A 23,282-nucleotide genomic window follows, 5' to 3' on the forward strand; every position below is an offset into this window, starting at 1 on the left:
ACAGATTCATTTCCAACTGTGGCTCAGGAATGAGGGAGGAATGGTTGAACTGGTCTGCCACATGTGCCCAACACTTCCTTTTGTTTTTGCAGAGCCAGACTTGAGGAATTTTAGCAGTTTTTAATATGCAGCAATTATCTATGTTCCACCATCCACTTTTTTTCCTTATCCAAAGAATTCATGTATTATTATACAGTACTGAGGTAATCACTAACAGCTCTGCAACTGCATGAGCAATATTAAACATATGGATGTTAATTTTTCTTCCACACCATGAAGTAATGTGTGAATAAACGTGCTCTCTGGTTTAAAAAGATTTATTTCCTGATGCCACCGCACATGTAAAGCTCTTACATTCCTCAAAAGGTTCAACATGTGTAGCTGCTCTGCTTCCTCAAGACTCTTGGACTAACTTCCTTGTTTATTTTGTGAACTGGCTACATGGCACATCAGTGTGTTAGTAAGACAAAGCAGTATGTTCAATAGCAATTCTGCCAGTTTATACAACGCTGTTTTCATGGGTTTGGAAGAAAACATTAAAAACCTGATCACAGCCTTAAAAGGGCCAACATTAATTGCATTTGTGAAAAGGTAATCCATTTACTGTCAGCCCATGCTTTTTATATTGAAATGATCTTACTACAGTCCATTAGTGCTCATATTGTAATCGGAACAGTGCAGCACTCATCCTGTAGTTGGCCAGCAAAGCTCTGTTCTCTGCATTCAAGGCTGCTCTCCTCAAAACCTGATGTGCGTCAGAGAATTAAATTAAAACCCTTCTCATTCCCAAACCAGGCGCTGGCTGCTTGGTCTGGCTTTATTCATCCAGAAGGGTTACAGGGACATTTAGTTCTGAACCAGTTCTACGAAACTAGTGTTTGCTTTCACTAGTCGAAACAGCACAAAGATCTCTCAGTGGAGTCAAATGGAAAAAAATCAAAACACTTTAATCATCCAGTCATAGTGTTCGTTGAACAGTGGTGACAAATTTAAAATGCATTACAATATCAAGAAAGGCAAGCTACACGTGATATGCAGCGTTTATATGCTGTGTGCAGCAATGGAGCTGAAAGGTCTAAATATCACCCCCTGCTGGGCATAGATGTACATTGCTTCCTGAAATTTGGGGAATTGATTTGTTTTTTCCTGATCATGAGAAATAATCAGCTACACTGAAAGAAATATATATAAAATTGTTTAAAAAAAAATAATAAAAAATTATTGTATTTTGTGACTGACTAGATCAAAATCACTTAACTGACAGCCAGAGGAGCAGTGAACAGCACATGGTGAGTTCTGGATACTCACCGGAAACAGTTTTTCCACATAAGGACACTTTGGGCAGACGAAGTGATGCAAAAATTATGTGTAATTAAATTTGCATAATGTCACATTATTCATTTACAATACTGACATGATACAGAAATAGATGGTGAGATGATTTTCTTTTACTAAAATTCTTCCACTTGTGGAGACATGAGTGGGTGCATTATATCATAAAGTGACCATAAAAAGGACCAACAAATCCTGCATACTGCTCACAATATGTACTCACTTTTCAATGTTCTGGTCCTCACACTCACAACCAGAAACACTGCTAGATAAGCACACAAGAGTGTGCAGGACTTTTTGGTTATTTCATAAACCAAAACACAAAACATTGTATTTAAATGGTGGATAAATTCAGAGCTGTGTAGATCAAATTAGTTGTGGTACAGAGGAACCCTATCAGGTTGCAGAGACTGGACAACCCATGGTAACTGCCAAACTTGCTCCTGTAGGCTTTGTACTTTGGGTCCTGCTCTTTGAGTTTGGCATAAGCCTCTTTCTGACTGCCCAGGCCGATCTCTTCACCAAGGCCGTGCTCCTTCTCCACCTCCCTCATCTGGAACATCAGCTCAGTAGTCTCCGGGCCAAACCACTGAGCGTTCAGACCTGCCGTGATCAGTGCCACGAAGAACAGAAGCATCTGCAAGACGAGGAGGGAAAGCTTACAATATGATTTACTTGCAAAATATTTTGATTTACCGACCAAAGGTGCTTAGTGCTTTTTTCTAGCAGCGTGTGATATTTGACCTGCACACTTTCATGCCAGTCCAGCAACTCTCTTGGGTGGTACACAGCATACACAGCCAGGCTGACAAAGTTACTTCCCAGCAGGCAATAGAAGTATACTGGAAAGAGCTTACTCTGCACCAGGCCGAAGGTGTGCCGGGTTACCTGCCGAACCAGCATAAAACCTGCAGGCACAGATGTCAAATACAGTGCTGAAACAGGAATGCATGGAGTATGTCGCAGCCACGACTCTTTGCTTTGTGCCCCACTCACCTGCAATGAAGGTAACCCAGAGCTGCATGCCCCAGGAGAAAGCGAGAACCAGGAGGTGCAACACTTTGACAAGATCGGTTGGCTCCCCCTCTGTCACCATGGTGCCACCTTTCAAAAAACAGACCTGCTGTGTGGTACAGTCCAGCCAAGGAGTTTGTTACTTTGCTTTGTGCCATTTGGCACTGATTAAGTTAACAGTGCAGCTTGCTAACCAAGCTCAGTATCAGTAGGTGATTACTTAGTACTCCACCCTCATTCAAATAAGGTACTGCCTACAAAAACAACAAAACAAAAATCGAATAGTGTGTCAGCCAAACTGCAAATACTTTCCCCCCAGATTTCATTAAAACCTACTTTAGATTTAAAAGACAAAAAAAAAAAAAACACACTATTAAAGCATTTCCCTGTGCTACAATCTGAGTTTATATATATGATATATATGCAGAGAACAGTTCCAAAAACAAATCCAAATCTTATTTAGGATTTAGGAGCAGTACTGCTGCATGAAAGTAGTCACATGTATGTAGCAGATCCCATACATAATCACTGCTTATGGAAATCAGTTGTGTCACATCAGTGGTTTCATGTTTCATAGGCAAATCTTTTGTAGTACTGTGAAAAAAAGTCTTGTGTCATGCCTCACTTCTTTATATTTTATTAGGAAAATGGGAAATAGGTGCAGCTATTTTTTTAAACCATGCACAATCATAAATGGAAATACAGTATAAAGGGCAAAAACAGAGTCTGAAGAATTCTGAAGAGCTTGAAAGTCAATATTTTATTCTTCAACTGAACTTTTAGACATGCGTTCATGTCATTTCTTTCAGGAATAGTTCTCCGGGCTTCTTGAAGGACATTCAAAGCTCTTCTTTGGATGTTTCTGCCTTTTGTCCTGTTCTCTGTCAATATGATCCCACACTGCTTCAATAATGCTGAAATCCAGGCTCTTCAGAAATCCTGGGGAACTATTCCTCTAGATCACTTTAAAATTTACAAGAAAATCTGGCTGCTTGGAAGCAAAATGTAAAGAAACAAGGGGCGATTCAAGAGTTTTACACAGTACTGTATAACTGGGGACCAAATTCACATTATAAAACATTAGATTTTTGTTTTTGAGCAATTAGAAAGGGTCCTAGGTCTGCAGGAGCCCACATATTCATCAGGGCTAATAAAACCGCGCCAGTGAGGTAAATGTGTATCACTGGAGGGTGGTCCTCCACATGTGCAGCAGACCTGATAAAGTCCACAGAATGAGATAAGCGAGGAGAGGCGGAGCAGGAAAAAAATCAATTTCAGACAAGTGAGCAACCCGAATGCAACAGCTTCTCAAAAGACAGCGATAAAGACTAAAACCTGGCAGAGAAGCGGGGAGCCTGTCCTCTGATAACAGCAGGCATAGTCTAACGTTATGTCAAGCTAGCCAGGTTTAGCTTCTGAGCTAATAGAGTTGCGTAAGTGTGATCACGGCGGCGGCGCTGACTTCTTTTTGGACCTCACTGGGATAAATACAAACGCTTAGTACTTGTTACACAAACCTGCACTTACCTGTTTTCCTTTCTTCTGCGTTAATCCGAGAAAAAGAGCACAAACCAAGAAAGTTAAAACACTCCGAGGTCCAGCAGGTCACTAGGCGCTTCCTCTGTCAATTTATCTTGCCTGCACGCCCCGCCCCTCCGCCAAAAGATGAGCCAATAGTAATCTACGAAAATGATATGCATGTTTATCATTGGTTCCCTTGTGATGTTTACCTTCAGGGCCCCTCCCCTAGACTTACCCCCTGTTTGCAGCTGAGGAGGTGTCTGTGTGATGACTGGACCAGGGCACACAGCAGGTTTTGCTTTGGTTTGGTAAAAAAAAACCCGTAAATTTTGCCCATTTCAGGGTTGTTGTATGTGCAATACATTTAACATTTGCTAAACTTGTGTCATGCACTACAATATAGATGGATGCTATGTGTATGTTTAAATTTAGGGTATTAGGTTTGTGTATTTTCTTTCTTTCTTTTTTTTTTTTTGATCGGCCGATTTTTTTCATCTTTCAGGGGGTACAGTAATTATTATAGGCCTACATGGATTAAAGATTTACTATCTAATGCGGGTACAATGTATGCATAATCATTGCTTTGCAACTTTGGAAGCAAGAAATAATAGAACTCTCCTTTTACACATAAAAGATCAAATTTATAGCTACTGAAACATGCTTTAGGCACTGGTGCAGGGATCAGGATGATATGATATGATAGGACTTTATTAATCCTGCAGTGGGGAAATTCACCTGTTACAGCAGCAATAGACAAAGTGGAGAAAACAAGAGCAACAACCAAAATAAATAAATAAACAAATAAAATACAACAAACTAGAACAAAAATATACAAAATATTACACAATAAATATATATATATAAATGTTGAGCATTGATACATGATGTGGTTTCATGCATTTCTGTGGAGATTGTGATAGATTGTATAGTCTGATGGCTGTGGGCAGGAATGGTCTGCGGTTGTGCTCCTTCCTGTGCTGGAGATGTAAGAGTCTTGTGCTGAAGGAGCTGCTCAGGGACTTCACCGTGAGGTGCAGGGTGTGGGAGGGATTGACCACCTCTTGGCTCTCTTAACCAGTTTGTTCAGTCTCATCCTGTCTCTGTCTGTGCTGCCCTGTCCCCAGCATGCTATGGCATAAAACACTACAGAAGCCATCAGAGTGCCATGAAATGTCCGAAGCAGAGCCTTGCACACACTGAAGGACCTCAGTCTCCTCAGCAGGTGTAGTACAGGGCATAACAGAGATGATAGCTTTAGTTGTTTTCTTCCTTCTGTAGAATTGAATAGTTATGTGATTTATGCATAATTGAGTGGACTTTTGAGGACACCTATTCTAGTGGTTTTGCATTTTTTCCAGGTAACTCTTTTAGGGCTTTTGTTGTTGGCCAAACTCTCAGGCCTGAGATTTAGCCCTGTGCAGCTTAATACTAAACCTTTTGAAATTGTTGCATGTTACATATTTTCACAGGAAAGTGAGACGGGAAGTTAAGTATTTAATAATGGTTTGCATAGGAGACAAAGTGCTTGTTTACAGAAAATTTTAATGCACCTTTTAGTAACCAGTTACCTCTAATTTGTTAGCTATATCATTATTATTTTCACCTTCCTGCATATTGCTCTTTAAACTAGTCTCCCCCCTTTACACATTTTGGAGGATGTAATGCTGTAATGTTTACTCAGAGTAAATTTAGTAAATATTAGCTGGAGTACTTTTATGAGTACAGGATTCCTCATGTCGTTTTTTTTTTTTTTTTAACGGACAGTTTTCAGCACTAGGACAGCACCATAACGAGAGCTGGAGAAGGTACTGTTAGTGGGTTAAAGAGCCTGTCTTTAAACAGGAGGTGCTGGCTTAATGTCATGCTCTAAGTTTAAAGCTACTATAGTGATTCATATAGGGAACTACTGATTAAGGAGGGCACAGTGATCGAGGAGTTAACTCTGCCACCACAGCATCATGGTTCTAACCTGCTTGGCAGACTTTTCAACCCACATGCATCACATTTGAGAGTCAATCCTTTTTTCACAAAATGTTTATTATTATTATTATTATTTGACCCACATTATTAAATGCGTGCATTTCATTATTATTTTACAGCATCAGCTTGTTTACCACTCTGGAGGTGGAAGCAGAGCCGCAAGACGTCAGCCAATCAGCGCCTGACCAAATTCTCAACTAACCAATCAGAAGCGGCCTCAGTGAGACGCTGCACACGCACCGAGTTGAACGAGCGGAGCATCCTCTGCAGAAAGACATCTCCTCGGTAAGAGCTGTCGCATTGGCGCTCAAATGGCAAAAGCTGCACTGTAGAGACGAATGAAAAACGCGCTTCAGGTTTGTCTGTTGCCTTCGAGGTTGCTTCGATAAGCAACTTTTGTGTCAGGCAGACTTCTCATACGCGCTAGCAGCTATTATTAGCGTGTTAGCTGCTAGCGCGTAGCGGTAGCTTTTTGGCGCTTTATAGTGGCAGGACCGTCGCATCCTGTCTTTCATTATCTCAGCTCTTTGCAGGAGCGTCCACCTCGAAACAGGGACCATGACTGTAATAAAGTACAGTTCAGGTAGACAGAAGCAAAAGCGTTGGTTAACGCCTCCAACATAAAGTAGCTCACATCTTATGCTGTCTTCTTATGTGTTGGTCTTGTGGCTTTACCAGGTGGTCATTGCTTATAAAAATAAGCTTTTACTGATAAAAAAAAAGCTGTGTGTTAGGATTGTACTGCCTGCTGCGTTAACAGTAAGATGTGTAAGTGATGGGTTAGAGCTGTGAAACATTCATGTCGTGTTCAAATAATCGGAATAACGAGATTTCTAGGGGGAAAATTTCACGAACGCACACTCAGGCCGAGAAAACAACTTGGAAAGTCTGAGAAAAATGTGATACAAGTTACCGAGTCGTTGACTTACACAAAAAAGTAAATGATTGGTTTTCATTTTGATTCTTATTTCAAACTTGTGTATTGCAATATACTATAATTGCTCTCCACTTGGATTAGTTAGTAAAGTTATTTATTAACAGCAAACCTTATAACAATTCATACAGTATTTATATACTGGAAGCAGTATACTGGTTCAACACACCATCTAACCTCAATTTAATCACACATGAACACAACCTCCAAACTCATAAACGGTAAATGGAGGGGAGGAGTGTCTGCAAGCTACTCCTGCAGTAATTAGTTACATAACTTGTGGAGAATCTCGTAAATTAGGCAACACACACATAGATGCATATCTAAGAAAGTGTTTCAAAGGAAATAGTATGTGAAAGTCTAACAGCTGTTTTATTGTCTCTGCAGAGATTCAATGGGGCGCAGAAAGTCAAAAAGAAAGCCACCTCCCAAGAAAAAAATGACAGGTAACCTGGACACCCAGTTCACTTGCCCTTTTTGCAACCACGAGAAATCCTGTGATGTCAAAATGTAAGTATCTCTTGCCACTCCAAATCCTCGAAGCATTCATGAACCAGGAACGTTGCGGCTAAAGTGACTGTTTTCTAGGGAACGAACCCGCAACACCGGAATTATATCCTGCAGCGTTTGCTTGGAGGAGTTTCAGACTCCTATAACCTGTATCCTTTTAACCAACAAAAGATGCTGCCTGCTGCTAGGGATGTTTGTTTTTGCTTCTTTTTTATTCATAACAAGAGGTCTAAGTTATTGCACGTGGTAACCCTACACTAATTATATATTTTAAACAGATATTTTTTTGTGAAAAACTTGAGTATTTTTTGGCGTGTCAGTGAGAACGATTAGTTTCTGTGTTCCCTGACTGACAAAACTTTGGAGAACAAATGAATAAAAATGTGTCCTGAATGCATAGGGTTAGGGTTAGGGTTGCCAGTGATGATGACCTAGACCTTGGAAGGTTAAAAACAATATTACTAGTGCACTCTGTGCTTGAGTACACTTCTGGATGCACAGGAAAAACACTTATTTAACTAAGTAATAAAGTCAGGGATGGATTAACTCTGATGCAGTGTGTGTCTGTGTCATATCTCTGTGCACCTGGCTTGGCTCTTAACCTTTTCACAACAGATCTGTCTGAACCGGTGGATGTTTACAGCGACTGGATCGATGCCTGTGAAGCAGCCAACCAGTAGTGTTCCTAACGACCTTCTCTCTAACCTCACTTTCTGCTCCCTGAAGTAATTCCTATTGAGCTAGCACAATGTAGCCAAACATTTTGTCTTTCTCTCGAGTTGCGTTGGATTTTTAAGTTTCATTTTTTTCTTGCCGACTATGACACATTTCTCTGGCTGGGCCAGAGTGTGGTTATGTTGTTTTGACAGTAACATGTCTCCGTAAATCAATTTCATATAGTGACATAGTTTAGGACCCCCTCCTGGACCAAACTGTCAAATAATAGTTTAAAATAGAATCCATCCAACCATTTTTTTTGTAATGCCTGTTTAAAGAAATTGATTCTTTTCTGATGACAATTAGATGTAGATGTCTTTAAATCCTGATGACACGACCGCAAAATTACGTTTGTCACATGTAGATTTTGGTTATTTTTACCAACCCTGTCACTGTTGCACTCAGAACCTTTTGACAAAACTTTGTTTTTTTTTTTTTTGGACCAATATATATATTTGTAGATTTTCCTTTTAAAAAAAAAAAACAAACAAAAAAAAAACATCTAACTTCTGTACACTACTTTGTTGTATTTGTGTACTTTAAGGTACTGACTGTAGAGAGAAAATAAAGTCAAAACAGTACTTTGTGTGTTTTTATTGCACAAATGTCATTTAGTGAAAAGCATATAAAGAAACCAAGAGCTGTAGTTTGAACAATGTTGAAACAAAGCCAGCATGTTAGGGTGAAATGTTAATGAATCTGTACTCATCAGTGCGTTAGTAATGATAAGTTAATATGCTGTTAAAAAAACAAAACATTCTTGTATTTTAAACATCAGCTGGATTGGAAAGCTTTTACAACAGTAGGTGGCGCACTTCTACAAGTCATGGAAGCTTTTGAAGGACGGGGAGCTGTGAGGAGGGAACGCATGCACCTCTTTCTGTAATCCAAAGCCAGTCTGAAAGTGTAGGACAGGGGTGTGAGCAGTCTCTGTAACTGTACACGGGGTCTGCTGCAGCGAGAACAATTGCTCATGCTTTTATTATTCTTTTTGTTGGGAAAGCTTATGAGATATTTACAGTCTAAACTGGCATTTAAAATGTGTCAGAGTGGGAACAAATTTAAATTCATTTTGAATGGGATTGAAAGGTTTTCAAGTAAAACAGTTTCCAGCATGTAATGCTGCCATTTTCACCCCCTCTGCACATTCAAACTGTTCTGCTGTACCAGGAAGGTCACTTAGTAGTTTGACAGTGTTTCTGAATGTGTTAAATGAAGGAGTACGCACAATAGCTAACACACAATAGCTAAATAAATCCTTGATGGTTATGCTCACCAGCCTAACGGGGTTGCAGTGACACTTGCAGAAACTCTGGAGGTGATGAAGAGATGATGGCCTTGCTGACCATTTATATATGGAAATGAGAAGATGGAAGGTTAATAAGAAATGACTTAAGAGTAACTGTTAGTGTTGGTGCTTATGCAAACTGCTGTGTGTGTAGACTGGAACAGCAGGCCTAGTTCACAGCAGTCATTTTGACATAAAATAGCAAAACAGGAGTTTAGCCACAAGTTCCAGCCTATTTAGGCACAAACTGACATCAGTGAGGGTTGGAGAGAGAGAGTATGGTTTTAATTTTTATTTAAAGTGGCATTAAAAAAAAAAAAAAAAAAGTCTTTAAAAGATGCTGACACCCTGTGCACACATGAACCCTGTGATAGGCAGTGGGACTTATTGCTTTACAAACAACGCTACATTCAAGACATTCGGTGGGTTAACAGTATGCTGCAGAAACTTTAAAATGAGACATCTGCATATTTGGCATGATTCACATTAAGAAAAATCTGTAAGCGCATGGGTCTGCTTTCCTGTTGCATTTTCCAGCCAGTGGTGAACAGAATAAATACTTCATTATAGTTCCCGCTTTTGAAAAATGTCCCTGTGTGTGTGTGTGGTAAACTACCTGCATTTTATTCTTTTAACTATAATAAAAATATGGAGTCAAAAGGACCATAACACTATCTGAACTGTACAGCAGGAGTTTAAAGTTGCATCAAATAGAAACATTTTTAAGTGCCCAAATGTGTAACTAAATGTTTTGACCTACAGTCCACCGCTGTTTACTGCACACAATGTGAGGCTGGGTAAAAGTGCAAATGAAGCAACAACAGTAAAGCCAAAGGTCACTAAAATCAGAACACAAGAAGAAATGTGTCCTAAAGGCTGGAAGAACAGGTTACAGGACTCTTGCAGCATAAAAACAGTTGGCGACTAAGTGTACCGAACTTCAGTCAGGATACTGCCTCACCTGCATTTCCTCCTTTATAAAAGCAGTGTACCGTTTTCTCTCACAACCCTCAAAAATGCTTTCTCAGTAAACAAACCAAAGTGCTGCACAACAAGACATGTAAATGAGCCCTGCAAAAAAATAGCACAGTGGGTAATTTGGCAGACTTATCGTGACTATTTGTTAGCGCAGGTGCTCGCAGTGTAAAGCAAAGTCCGCACAAAGCTGCAAGTCCTGCGTCGTGATCAGTCTGTGGACCCGGAGCTTGTTTGTCGTCCCAAGGAGTGGCATCCAAGAGCCTGCAGAGCTCCTAATGTGGACGTGTTCCAAATGGGTCGGAGTTCAATAGCACCAACGTGTTTGCTCTCGAGGAACTTTTCATATTTTGCTTCATTAGTGTTCAAACTGGACTGGAAGAGGTGGTGAGCGTTACATTGATAAAAATATCTAAATTACAATGCAAGTATAAAAAGCTTTAGAGGAGAAAAAAAAAAATCTATAAATAGCAAAAAAGGTCAAAAAAATCTCCACTTCAGAGTGTGGTTATTTTTAGCTGTAATAATAACATTAGCTGGAGCGACTGAACTGGACTGAATTTTTTTTGACAGAAGGTCAGTGTAAACATTTTTTTTCGTTTACTCACGGAAAGGCAAACAATAAGTTGAAGAGTTTAGAAGAGACGGAAAATGAAGCCCACAGTGACGTCAGCTGGTGTTAAATAAAAGTCTGGTCAGGTTTGCTCGTCACAAGGACAGTCGTGGCTGGTTGTCTAAAGTAAAAGCAAAGAGAAGGTGTGGGTGGGTGGGTGTTGGGGGAAGGGGGTGGGGTCCGTGGTTTTCTTAGTCAGAGTACTGGTTGTAGCCGTCAAACTCCACCTCGCTCCCGTTGTTATAGTAGGCCTCGGTGGGGTTGGCGCAGTACTTGTTGTCGTAGACTTGGCGGGGCAGGCCGTAAGTGGTCATGCCCTGCTGAGAGGCCCCCTTGTTGGTGCCCATCTGCAGAGAGATGGTGGTGGTGTCACAGTCCTCCAGCTTCAGATTCTTGTCAAAAATATGCCTCCTTGTTCCTGGAGCCGTCATGCCAGACTGGAGAACAGAAAACAACGAGGGTACGGTGATGTAAACACAGCATATTGTTGCATACATTACAGAGATGTGTTAACAAAGCCAAAGAAATGACCAAAACTAATGAATTAATCTGAGCAACACACAACTCTACATCTCAGCCTGACACAGCTGTCCAAATACTATTAAAAACTGTCACTTCCTTGTACTGGTTTCTTCATTACAATGAATGTGAATACTGTAGTCCAGTCACAACCACCATAGTCAAAAAGAAGACTGCCATTTCCATCTGCAGATATTGGTAGGATGACTGAGTCTTCATAAAAAGTCAAATGGGGGAAAGCAGCAGCAAAACAGAACTGATCGGACATCGGTGGCAACAGATGTGGCATCAGTTCGGTCAAACACGAAATAAAAGTGAAGAGCTGAGGTGGAGTTGGGTTGCAAAGTGACTTGCAGGAGTGCAGCAGCTGTGGTTAGAATACACTCTGCCAGATCAACTCAAGCTGCAGTGCTAATTAACATGTTCCTGATGCGTCTTTACAATTAAAGTATCGATGGATACATTTACAATCAGAACCATGCGAGGACCATATCGCCAACGAACCGTGTGATGAACACGCATTATTTTAGTCTAAATGATCAATCTCTTCTCACCTGGCTGGCTCCCTTGTTGGTGCCCATCTGTAGGCTGATCGTAGATTGGTCTGGGTTGTCCATGGCGATTTTGGCATCATACAGATGGCGGCGTGTCCCGTAAGAGGTCATGCCCTTTTGGCTGGCAAACTGGTTGGTGCCCATCTAAACAGAGCAAAATGGAAGGATCTAAATAACATAAAATCTACTTGCGAAAGTTAAAAATAATTTCACAATTGAAGATCACATCTTTGGTGTAGTTGAGAAGTTGAGACGGCTGTTTGGGGAATATTCATTCAGCAAGAGTCCAGCAGGGGGCACAATGACAACACACAAGGAACAGCCTTGGCCAGCAGAACAACACTGCACTATGACAGCTTGGCCATAAAAATTGTACATTACATGTTTAGCCTTTCGGCCACTCTGACCTGCAGGCCTATGACGTTTCGTCCCTCCCTGAGCTTCTCAGGAGCGAAGCGTCGTTGTTGTTTCTCTGCATACTTCACCCCTATATCGTACTTTGAGTGGAAACCTTTCGACTTGGCCTGAGAAACAGAAGCGGTGGAGACAGAAAGGAAAATGGTGGTAATAAGAATGCACTTTTCATACCCATATTGCTTTTATTAGATCTGAGCTGTTGCCATGGAAATCTAAGCAAAAATGTATCAAGATCAAATAATAATGTGCAGCCAGTGGTGATTTCAGTGAGACACCGACGTATGCGAATGCGTGTGCGCTGCCGTCCTCACCATTCCAGCCAGAGCGATGAGTGTGCACTGGACCTGAGTGTGGTTGACATTCTCAAACAGATCGTTGGCCTCAAAGATGTCATGTGGCTTCAGGCCGTACTCTGTGATGGCACGGACAAAATTCCCTATGTTTTCCAGCTGAGAGAAAGACCAAGAAGACAGACTGGAATAAGATCAGAAGTGCATCTTTTGGGCATTTTACATGCTAGGAATGCATGGATACATTGGCAGAACAATGGTATTGGCCAATCTGGCCCTGCTGACAGCTGTCAGCCTATTTGCTATCGGCAAATAATGACATTTACCAAAGCCAGTGGCCAATGTTTATCTGTTGATCTGATTTCATTTTGCTCTGGCTGAGTGTCCAAAAATAATGTAATAAAGATCTGAAAGACTTTAAAACAGTTCTTAAAAAAAAAAAAAAAAAAAAAAAATCTAGATTTGTTTGTTTTCCTGGCACAAAAGATGGAACAAATAACAACAAAACTAAAATAAATTAAAATTACCTGTCTTCATAGGCCAAATTGTTATTTTAAACATCAGTAATTGCCCTGAATTTCATAATCAGTGCACACCTATTACGAAACAGTCTGAGTAGTTAGTTTGTTTTTCTACCTTGAATAAAACCTTACATAGCAATACAAAAAAAATCTGTGATAGGTGCCATCTTGTAACACAATCGCTCTGCAGTTTCGGAAATGATCTTACTTGCTTTTTTGTGCTCTTATGTCATAACTGAAGCTGCAGCTTGTGGGAAGTTAGCTTACCTTGGCACCATGGCTATTATTAGTATTAAGAATCCAGTTTAATAACTTTTGCTAAATATTGACTCTCACGATTTGCGCCATGCCCTTGGAGTGTACGACTGACTGACGGTCTATGTGTATATGCAGCAGTGTCAATATCAGAGCGAGAACTTTTTCAAAGGCGTTTTAATCAACGCTTAAGAGCTCTGTTTGCTTTTTCAGTCCAATAAGAGGCTAATAAAAGCCACGCTAAGATGAGCCTCATTTGATATGGCAGCTACTTTATGGAAGGTAAATAAAAGTCTTTGTTGTCAATGCCAGTGCAGGAGACGAACCAAGTTCCATATGCTGTAGAAAACAGCCCTGACTTTAAGAGCTGGAGTATTACCTGGTGCCAATTTTGACTGGAATGGTTTATCTTTTTCACAGAACCTGGCTGGAGAACATTAATGAGCCTACAAAGAGAGAGAGAATTACATAAAGTTCCTTTTATTAAAAAAAAAAAAAGTATTACTGACAAGTGTCTGTGCTAGAACATCCTACCAGCGTCTGTACACTCACTCGCACAACATGACTCCATCTTTCAGGCTCTCCATGAAGTTGTCTCCAATCCTTTTGCCAATCACATCCTCAATCCACAGTCTCAGCTCCTCTTCCTTCTGTGGGTCATACTTTCCTGCAAGCTGAGAAGCAGAGATGAGTGATATGAATTCAGCTTTTTTTCTGGTTTCTTTGTAACAAACCAATATGACACTAAAAAAAAAGGCAGTTTAAAACTAAATTATGCACCACTATTAATGTGTACAGTGAAATATTACCAAGTGGATCATATATACGCCAATCAGGCATAATATTATCACCACCTTCCTAATGTTGTGTTGGTCCCACTTTTGCTGCCAAAACAGCCCTGATCCATCGAGGCATGAACTCCATCAGACCCCTGAGGGTGTGCTGTGGTATCTGCACCAAGATGTTAGCAACAGATCCTTTAAGTCCTGCAGGTTGCGAGGTGGGGGACCCATGGATCGGACTTGTTTGTCCAGCACTTCCCACAGATGCTCGATTGGATTGAGATCTGGAGAATTTGGAGGCCAAGTCAGCACCTCAAATTTTTGCTTTGTGGCAGGGAGCATTATCCTGCTGAAAGAGGCCACAGCCATCAGGAAATACTGTTTCCATGAAAGGGTGTACATGGTCTGCAACAATGCTGAGGTAGGTGGTACGTGTCAAAGTAACATCCACATGGATGCAGGACCGAAGGTTTCCCAGCAGAACATTTTCCAAACTATCACACTGCCTCTGTCAGCTTGCCTTTTTCCCCATCATGCATCTTGGTGCCAGGTGTTCCCCAGGTAAGCAACGCACACGCATCTGACCATCCATATGATATATGTATATATGTGATATAAATAAGAACATGATTTGAACTGGACCACAAAGGAATAGAAGAAGATGGCCTGGTCTGAAGATCACACGCTGTTGTTGAGCTTCCGGTGGGAGACGGGGTCAGCACGGACACCCTGACTGGTCTGCAGCTATGCAGCCCCATACACAACACACTGTTACATACTGTGTATTCTGACGCCTTTCTATCAGAACCAGCATGAACTTTTTCCAGCAAGTTGAGCTGCAGTAGCTCATCTGTTGGATCAGACCACATGAACAGCCTTCACTCCCCCACATGCATCATTGAGCCTTGGCTGCCCATGACCCGGTCGCTGGTTCACCACTGTTCCTTCCCTGGACCATTTTTGATAGACACTGACCACTGCAGACCGGGAACACCCCACAAGAGCTGCAATTTTGGTGATGCTCTGACCCAGACGTCTGGCCACCACAATTTGGCTCTCGTCAAACTCGCTTAAATCCTTATGCTTTCTCATTTTTCCTGCTTCTAACATCAACTTTGAGGACAAAATGTTCACTTAATCCCCAATATATCCCATCCACTAACAGGGGCCATGATGAAGAGATAATCAGTGTTATTCACTTCATCAGTCAGTGGTCATAATGTTATGCTTGATCAGTGTACATTAAACAATTATATCATGTTTAGTGTTTTCAGTTAGACTCTACCTGCTCTGACCAAAACAATGTAACTGTGTGCAAGCTGTAAATATTCATTTAAGACAATGTTCTTCAGGCACTCTAAAACAGTGCAATGGCAAGGGTATTAGGAGCCTTCATTCAGTCTGGGCATTTAAAACAAGGTCCACCCATGCTCAATCTCATGCAGGGCCAAAACTGTAAAACATCTAAACAAATTACAAAACATAGAACAGAAAAATCACGGCCACTTTGCAAGTGATACCATTTCAAATTATTCAGCACTAGATGTACTTAAATCCATTTCCTCATTCAGCGGGTCAACCCCAGTCCTCGAGGGCCAGTGTCCTGCAGGTTTTAGATGTGTCCCTGATCCAACACCCTTGAATTAAATGGCTGAATTACATCCTCAGTATGCAGTCAAGTTCTCCAGAGTCCTGCTAATGACTTCTATATTTGACTCAGGTGTGTAAAACCTGCAGGACACTGGCCCTCGAGGCCTGGAGTTGTCCACCCCTTGGTTATTGCATATGGTTTACGTTAAAGCCTTGTTTTATTTATTTATTTTAGATCATCCATTTGATACCTTCTCTCCTCAAGACTGTAAACTGATGCATAGTGTTCAGAAAAATGTTATACCGTGTGTTAATTTAGAGTTCCCTTACATCCTAAAGGCATCTTTCAGTTCACTCAGTGTTTCAAGGTTTTCTTGTTGCGTTCCCTGTTAAACCATTTCCATGGGCAGTTCAAGTGTTCTAGCTTCCAGGTTTGAAAAGTGAAGCTAATGCGGAAGTGCCTTAAATTTGCAATCTTTCTAATGACCAGTAGGGGTTGACTTGTCTTGTAGCAAAAAGAACCCTCTTTTATTCACATATTTCTGTCTCCATATAGGTCGTAAATACAATATTGTGCAGAAGCCTTGAGCCACATTTCTTAACATTTTTCTAGGGAAATGGGAAATAAGTGCAGCGATTTAATGAAACATGCAAACAAATGAATCCCTGACTGATGGTGTTCCATTGTGTGTCTTTCTACGCAGGTATGATGTTACTGCACTGGCAGTGTGTTTGATGAAATGAAGCCGCTGCCACCACTGGCTGAAATGCAGCCCAGAACCACAACAGAGCCCCCACCCGAAGAGCCACACACATCTCTCAGGTCCTGTGTCAGCCCTTTGTTGGATTTTTTTCCTTTTCCTTAAGGATGTGACTTTCACATATTGTTTGTCTGTTGTAGATAGTTTTTTTTTTTTTTTAGTTAAGACTTGACACTTCTTTTGTCCTCCTGTGTTTATTTTAAGTGGCTTAAAACAAACAGTAGATTTTTTTTTTTAAAGTTCTGAAAATGGTCAGGTATCAGTACTGGGGCAAAAATGGGTGAAAAAGAGCCAACGTAAAAAGAAAACCCCCAAATAATAATAATAATAATAATAATAATAATAATAATAATAATGTATACATTTAAAACAACAAAACACACAAAGGTTAAAAAAAAAATAGTTACAGTAGTAGTAAATTAAAATTAATTATTTGAGTATACTACCTGAAAACTGTCCTCTGTTTTCTCTTAAATTGGTTTTAATTATGCAGTGCTTTCCTGAAAACTCACCAGGAAACTACAAATACGTCACACACACCTGTAAAATAAAGTGCAATGCTTTTAATTATCTGTGGGAACAATAAAGATAATGTGAGAAATTAGTATGTGAATAGAAGACTGTCATTTACAACACACACAACATTCAAATCCTCAAATACGTGCACAACACTTTCTTTGATGCCTAATTGCAGGTCTGCAGTTCCTAAAATAACTCAGTTTCCCCAACTCCTCTCTCACAGAGGATGGCACACCATAACTGAAAGTCTTACTGTAAACTAAGAACTGAGGTGTATAAAAAGAACAGGAAGACAAATGAAAATGAAAGGCCTGTGGACATTCCTGCATGCACAAACACATCGGCCCCTTTCTCTCTTCTCTCCATGCATTTCCTTATTGGCACAAACACGCTGCCCTAATACTTGGAATTCTGGCACGGGCTTTAAGGCTGCCCCCCCCCTCACTGCGCGCACACACACACACACACACACATACACACACACACACACACACACACACACACACACACACACACAGCCCCTTTTCCTGAACATTCTGCAGATAAATCTTCACAGTCTGGGATCAGCAGCCAACACAAACAAGTATTTCAAAGCAGTAGGGGATGGCGTGGACTCCAGTCCATCACACCAAACTTGGGAGAAACAGCTTTCCTAAACACTCCCCCCCCTCCCTCTGACTGTCTCGCTGTGTGTATTTGATTGGCTGAGCTCATATTTCTCTCTCACAATCTCTCTCCTTCTTCTTCTCTCCCTTTGGGTTTTCCAGAATCTGCCCTTTTACAGTGAGTTGACTATTCAGGCAACTGGTGTCTGATGAAGGCACGCCAAGTCAACAGGTCCTGCCTCCAAGTCGGCGTAGTTTGATTTGTTTTTAATTGTGCTGTCTTTTTTTTATTATTATTGTAGAACACAGTCACAGTAAAAGATATTTTAAACGTGAACACAAACAGAGAAATGGCACACAGAACAACCACGACCAGTTACTGATGGAATTATCGAGACCATGTTACACTCGTTCTGGAGCGGTCGCTGTGACCATGACCGGCAATTTAAAAAAACAAAAAAAAAACTGTAGCTGCTATAAGATCATAGCATGAGGAGAGGATTATCAGAAAATCTGTTAGGTGTCTGAGGTTAGCCAGCATTAACTAAAAGTATCCATCATGTGTGACTGTTCAGACCAAGTAAGGCTGTGGCTGTAAAGCTTCTGCCTGTCCTAAACTCAGCAATGGTGTTTCATTTCTAATGAATATAACTCTTTATTTGATCTGGTTGTGTGTTCTTTTTAAAGGTTTAAATAGTGTCACTACAAGCTGAAATACTGTACCAGTACAACAGTTTAAAACATTCCCTTATTCCAAAAAAAGAAAAAAAAAGTGAAACAAAGGAATTGGGTAATAAAGCAAAATGTGTCCGGATATAGCGCCAAAAGTAAAATGAATGAAGTCCAATACTAAATAAAATCATTGTAATGCAAGTGCGAATCATCCTGAGTGGATGTCCAGCATTAATACATAAAGCCAGTGTTGTAGCCAGCTGGGATAGAGCCTATTTTATCCACTTCATATACAGTTATGCAGGCAGTGCAGCACACTGATACTAAACCCAGGGGTCGGCCACAAGACATCAAAAAAGTAATAACAAGAGATCATAGGATGATTAATAAAACAAACAAACAAAAAAAGACTCATTTGGTTTGAATTACTTTATATTTAGATTTTTTGAACAATAAACTTAAAAGTGAACATAATAAGAAGCCCCCTACTAATCCCAGCGTTTCTGTAGGGATCAATAAGAACACCAGGTTAGGAAATGCTGCCTTTATCTTTATTGATGTATTGTGCATTTCAAGTTCATTGCTTCTTTTTAGCGTGTAAAATGCCTCGTAATGCCTGATCATTTTTCGGATGTTTCCTACTTCAAATTATTTACATTTTAAAAAATGTATCTTGTCAGTTTTATTTAGGCAGTCTTATTGTTCACTGGCTTGTGTTTAGGCACTTTTTTTTTTTTTTTTTTTTTTTTTTTTTAAACTAAAACGTGGATTTATTAAAAACCATATCTATAGTCCTTTCAGTGGGATACTGAAACACCCAATATCAACTTCACACTTAAACATTTCATTGATAGCCTGCTTTGGAGCACAATGGGGCACTTGGGCCTAAAATGTGCACAAGCGGCTGCTGCGCTGCACTCTGTGGAGGTGAATTCCAAAACAAGTGTAACATTAGGATAAGGAAAGACGTGTCAGTAAACTGACTAAGCCACGCCATGGAGTGGCAGCCACACAGCAGTTGGCAGGAGAAAAACTGCCAACATTTGCCACCATGAGCTCCCGGTCATTCCAGACCAAGTAGGGCTATTGCAGCTGAAGTGTGAAAATTAAACAGTCTCACAAGAACGGGTCAAAGCTTTGGTACACCATTACTGACCATTTGCCATAAATGTTTAAATAACAGTAGTGATATGCGTGTCGAGCTGTTAGTACCTGATATGCGGATTATTTGCCCAATTATCTATTTGCATTGTCTCTCCTTGGATCCTGTGTGTGAACTGCTGGCGTGGCCTTTGCTATCTCCTATCCATCTCCTGTCCACCTGTGTTCCATCAGGACAGTGTTGTATCATTCTTGACTCAGATATAAACTGTTTAGAGTGAGGACACTTTCTCCAGTTCCAAGTCAGAGCCCGGCCACTCCTTAAAAGGACATTAGATGATCATCATGTACCTGCCAGTCTTCCTGCCGCATCTCTGCCCCTCTCTGATGTCACGCCGCTGGAACGCAGCATCCCGCCATTACCCACAAAGCCCTTCGACTTAAATGAAAATTTTATTTCTCCCCACCGACTCCACTTCTCAATTTCCATTCACTGTGTGTACGTGATCGGCCTGGAAATGGTGCAGCAGTGCCAGCGAAATAACAGCCTGACTGCTGAAAGGAATGTGGGCTTCATAGAGTGCGCTGCACCTCTGCGTGAGACTAAAGCACAGCTGAGAGATGGCACCATTCAGGGAAGAGGCCAGGGCAATGACAATTATAATGATGATGATGATCTGGGTATTGGAACAGTCACAGACTGACCTTTCTCATCCTGCCTGTTAGCAGCTGTGACTCATCCAAACACACAGAGTCACCACTGTCACCGCAGAGGCAGAAAATCCCAGTAATTTTATTCACACTCGCTGAACGATCGTCGCCTATGCTGTCGCCAACAATGGTGACAGCATAAGTGCTTGAAAACAGCACTGAGTGTGTTTGCGCTTTCCTGGGTACTACCTGATTTAAAGGTGGAATGTGAGTCAGTGCTTTTATTCGAGAACACAAATAGATTTTCAGGTATATTAGCCTGCCCTATCTTTGAGTTTATGAAATCTAATAAAATAAAAAAAAAAGCTTCAGCTGTAGCCGGGGCACCATAATGCTTACATAAAGGTGCATTTAAATTCAAAATCCAACAATATAATGTGCAATGGTACAGCATAGACAGGCCCCATCCTGCCAAAATAATGAGAAATTTATTTTTTGCTAGTGATGTATATGATATTGTATTAGCTGTTATATTTGTAACAATATTCCACATCACAGGCCAAAGTAAATGCTCCTGCTGACCTCCTGCTTCTTTTTAAAAAAAAAAAATCACTACATTCTTCTAGAAGGTTGCTGAATGTACTACTTCCTGTTAAGCTTGTGTCACGTGCAATGATGTACAGCATATGTACTCTGTTTCCAGATTACACACATATGTTTTTGAAGGGATGAATAAGACCTACAGACCTACTAGAAAAAGGTAGCTCATGAAAGGTAGAAAAATATCAATTTTAATGTAACTCCATTTGTGAGATCACAAAGCAACAGTTACTACAGATAAAATTATATGACCTGGGGACTGTTCAAGTTTTATTATCATCATCAATCAGCTGTGTTTATTTTTTGTGTCCATCCAGATTTTTAGGTTAGGTTTTGTTTTGGAGTGTTTGCAGACGGATATGTATTCAGATTATATTTCATTGTTCATTCCCGGAAAAACAAATATATCCAAACACCTCCATATGTGCCCCTTCTCTCGATGCACAGTGTACCTATAAGCTCAAACTGATTAAAATCCCACCTTTCTGCATGTTACAGTCTGTTTGAGTTCTCCGAGGGGAGATCAGTGACCAAACAAAAGAGGAATAATGGAGCACGTCCTCCACCTTGTACTTCACCCGCACAGACTAAAAGCCCTGACCCTACATAATTTGGCCACTAAAGCCTGCTCTCCGCTCCAAAACAATCACCTTTACTGTGTGATCTACTACCAAAAGGCAGGAGTGTGTCACAGGAGCGGTTTTCCCCACGCACACAACCTGAAATTAAACTGAAATGAGATCACGTCACTGATAATTACACCCCCCCCCCCCCCCCCCCCCCCCCCCCCCCCGCCTCAAAGATACATGTAAGAGACTTTGTGAGCTCCTGTTCAGCTGTTTGATGCAGAGCTACAGGCCAACAGCGAGTGTATTTATCCTGCAGCATACTCTACTTTTTTCTTGAGGAGTTTCAGGATGTGAGGCTATAAAAGCAACCACCACAACCCCACTGTTAAGCTACCTATGCACAACAGCCACAGAGAGGTTATTTACTGTGGTTTTATTTGCTATTACGCTGGGCAGACCTACCTGTCACTGACCCTCTGTGGACCTCTGACTCCCACCAGAGGAGCACATGCTTCAGCTACAGCGTGTCTCCACGCTGGCCAACAATATAAAGACTGTAAACATACCTTACTCTTGACCTCGGCGGAAAGTCCGAAGGCTGGGCCGCTCCTGAAATGTGTTGTCATTCTGTCGTTTTTTTGGGGGGGCTATTTACAGTGGAGCTGGGGAGAGCTTTAAAAATGGAGAGGCAGGTTAGAGCTCTCTGTCCGAGCGAGGCAGAGGAAGCGCGCAGAAAAAGTCCCCAACAAATCCCAACAAATTTTCGTTTTTCTTTTTATTCTTAATATTATTGTTCGTCACAGTTGTGCTCGGATCTGCTGGTGGAGCCTTTTGGACAACTTTCCAGCACTTTTCGGAATCTTTTTAAAACTCTTCCCATGTGTGTGCTCTCTGATTGGCCGGGCTCGCCGTCCAATCCGGACGCAGCCTCTTCACGGAGGGCAGTGATGTCACCGCTCGGGTATTGGATTTAATCAGTGTCACTTTTTCCAACTTCAGGGCAGTCAGGGATCATTCTCACGTGTGTTAATATGCAGTTTGCTAAAGTTATGTCACTGTTATGTTCAGCTGAATTCCTGATTTTAGTCAAGGTGTTAAAAGGCATTTTATTTAGCACTGATATTTATAAATGTATAGCCTAAATACAATTCAGTCTTCATTGCAACAGAAATATTACAATAATACAGGACAAAGGGAAATGTTAAAACATTAAAAAGTAGAAGCTTATATATGTGATAATACTAATGTGTCTAAAAGTGGTCATTTCCAAACAATCTGAAGTCCATCATTTTACAGTTAGGAAGATTATTCACAAATGGAAAACATTCAAGACAGCTGCCAATCTTCCCAGGAGTGGACATCCCAGCAAACCTGCCCCAAAGTCAGACTACTGGTTTATGTTATGTGTTCACACTGTGCAACACTCAGAAAGCCTGCAAAAGACCCAAGAGCTTCATCTCAGACTCTACAGGCCTCAGTTATCATGTTAAATGTTAAAGTTCATGACAGTACAATTAGAAAAAGACTGAACAAGCATGGGTTGTTTGGATGGGCTGACAGGAGAAAGCCTCTTCTGTCTAAAATGACCACGGCAGCATGGCTTAGATTTCCAAAGTTTTCCAAAGTCCTTTGGACAGATGAGACCAAAGTGGAGATGTTTGTTGTGTGCAGGCACACATTTGGAGAAAACCAAACACAGCACAAACACCTCACACCAACTGCTAATCACTGAGTTGACCATGAACTCCTCTCTATACCAAAGTATTCCAGAGTCAGATGTGAGGCCATCTGTCTGACAGCTAAAGCTTGGCTGAAACTGGGTCATGGACAATGATCCCTAACACAGCAGCACATCTACAACAGAGTGGCTGAAAATGAAAAGAATCAATGTGTTGCAATGGCCTCAAACCTCAACCTGACTGAAATGTTGTGGCAGGGCCTTAAGAGAGCTCTGCATGAATAAACACCCACAAACCTCAATGAACTGAAGCA

The 23,282-nt window shown here is 41.0% G+C and overlaps 3 protein-coding genes across 5 annotated transcripts; 1 reads left to right on the plus strand and 2 right to left on the minus strand.

Moving 5' to 3' along the window:
• Positions 1–921: 921 nt before the first annotated feature.
• tmem205 (transmembrane protein 205) lies at positions 922–3,996 on the minus strand. 2 transcript variants are annotated; one of them, XM_030735608.1, is made up of 4 exons: positions 3,874–3,996; positions 2,329–2,436; positions 2,077–2,240; positions 922–1,969 (listed from the first exon to the last, which is right to left on the minus strand). In XM_030735608.1, exons 2-4 carry the CDS (start codon positions 2,426–2,428, stop codon positions 1,667–1,669), a joined length of 567 nt encoding a protein of 188 aa, XP_030591468.1. In that variant the 5' UTR covers positions 2,429–2,436; positions 3,874–3,996; the 3' UTR covers positions 922–1,666. The 2 variants fall into 2 exon arrangements, with proteins under 2 accessions (XP_030591468.1, XP_030591469.1); XM_030735609.1 differs by having other exon boundaries at positions 2,329–2,455; positions 3,874–3,990.
• Positions 3,997–6,063: 2,067 nt separating this feature from the next.
• On the plus strand, positions 6,064–8,589 carry elof1 (elongation factor 1). Of its 2 annotated transcripts, none has more exons than XM_030735615.1 (4): positions 6,064–6,132; positions 7,169–7,291; positions 7,370–7,440; positions 7,907–8,589. In XM_030735615.1, exons 2-4 carry the CDS (start codon positions 7,176–7,178, stop codon positions 7,969–7,971), a joined length of 252 nt encoding a protein of 83 aa, XP_030591475.1. In that variant the 5' UTR covers positions 6,064–6,132; positions 7,169–7,175; the 3' UTR covers positions 7,972–8,589. The 2 variants fall into 2 exon arrangements, with proteins under 2 accessions (XP_030591475.1, XP_030591476.1); XM_030735616.1 differs by having other exon boundaries at positions 6,090–6,203.
• A 379-nt stretch (positions 8,590–8,968) lies between these two features.
• On the minus strand, positions 8,969–22,118 carry cnn1b (calponin 1, basic, smooth muscle, b). The gene is made up of 7 exons (XM_030735589.1): positions 21,857–22,118; positions 13,993–14,114; positions 13,820–13,886; positions 12,686–12,823; positions 12,365–12,481; positions 11,958–12,101; positions 8,969–11,321 (listed from the first exon to the last, which is right to left on the minus strand). The coding sequence occupies exons 1-7, from the start codon at positions 21,914–21,916 to the stop codon at positions 11,076–11,078; spliced, it is 894 nt and encodes a 297-aa protein (XP_030591449.1). The 5' UTR covers positions 21,917–22,118; the 3' UTR covers positions 8,969–11,075.
• Positions 22,119–23,282: the final 1,164 nt, after the last annotated feature.

This window comes from Archocentrus centrarchus, chromosome 8 (assembly GCF_007364275.1).
Source record: "Archocentrus centrarchus isolate MPI-CPG fArcCen1 chromosome 8, fArcCen1, whole genome shotgun sequence".
In the NCBI taxonomy this organism is placed as follows: Eukaryota; Metazoa; Chordata; class Actinopteri; order Cichliformes; family Cichlidae; genus Archocentrus; species Archocentrus centrarchus.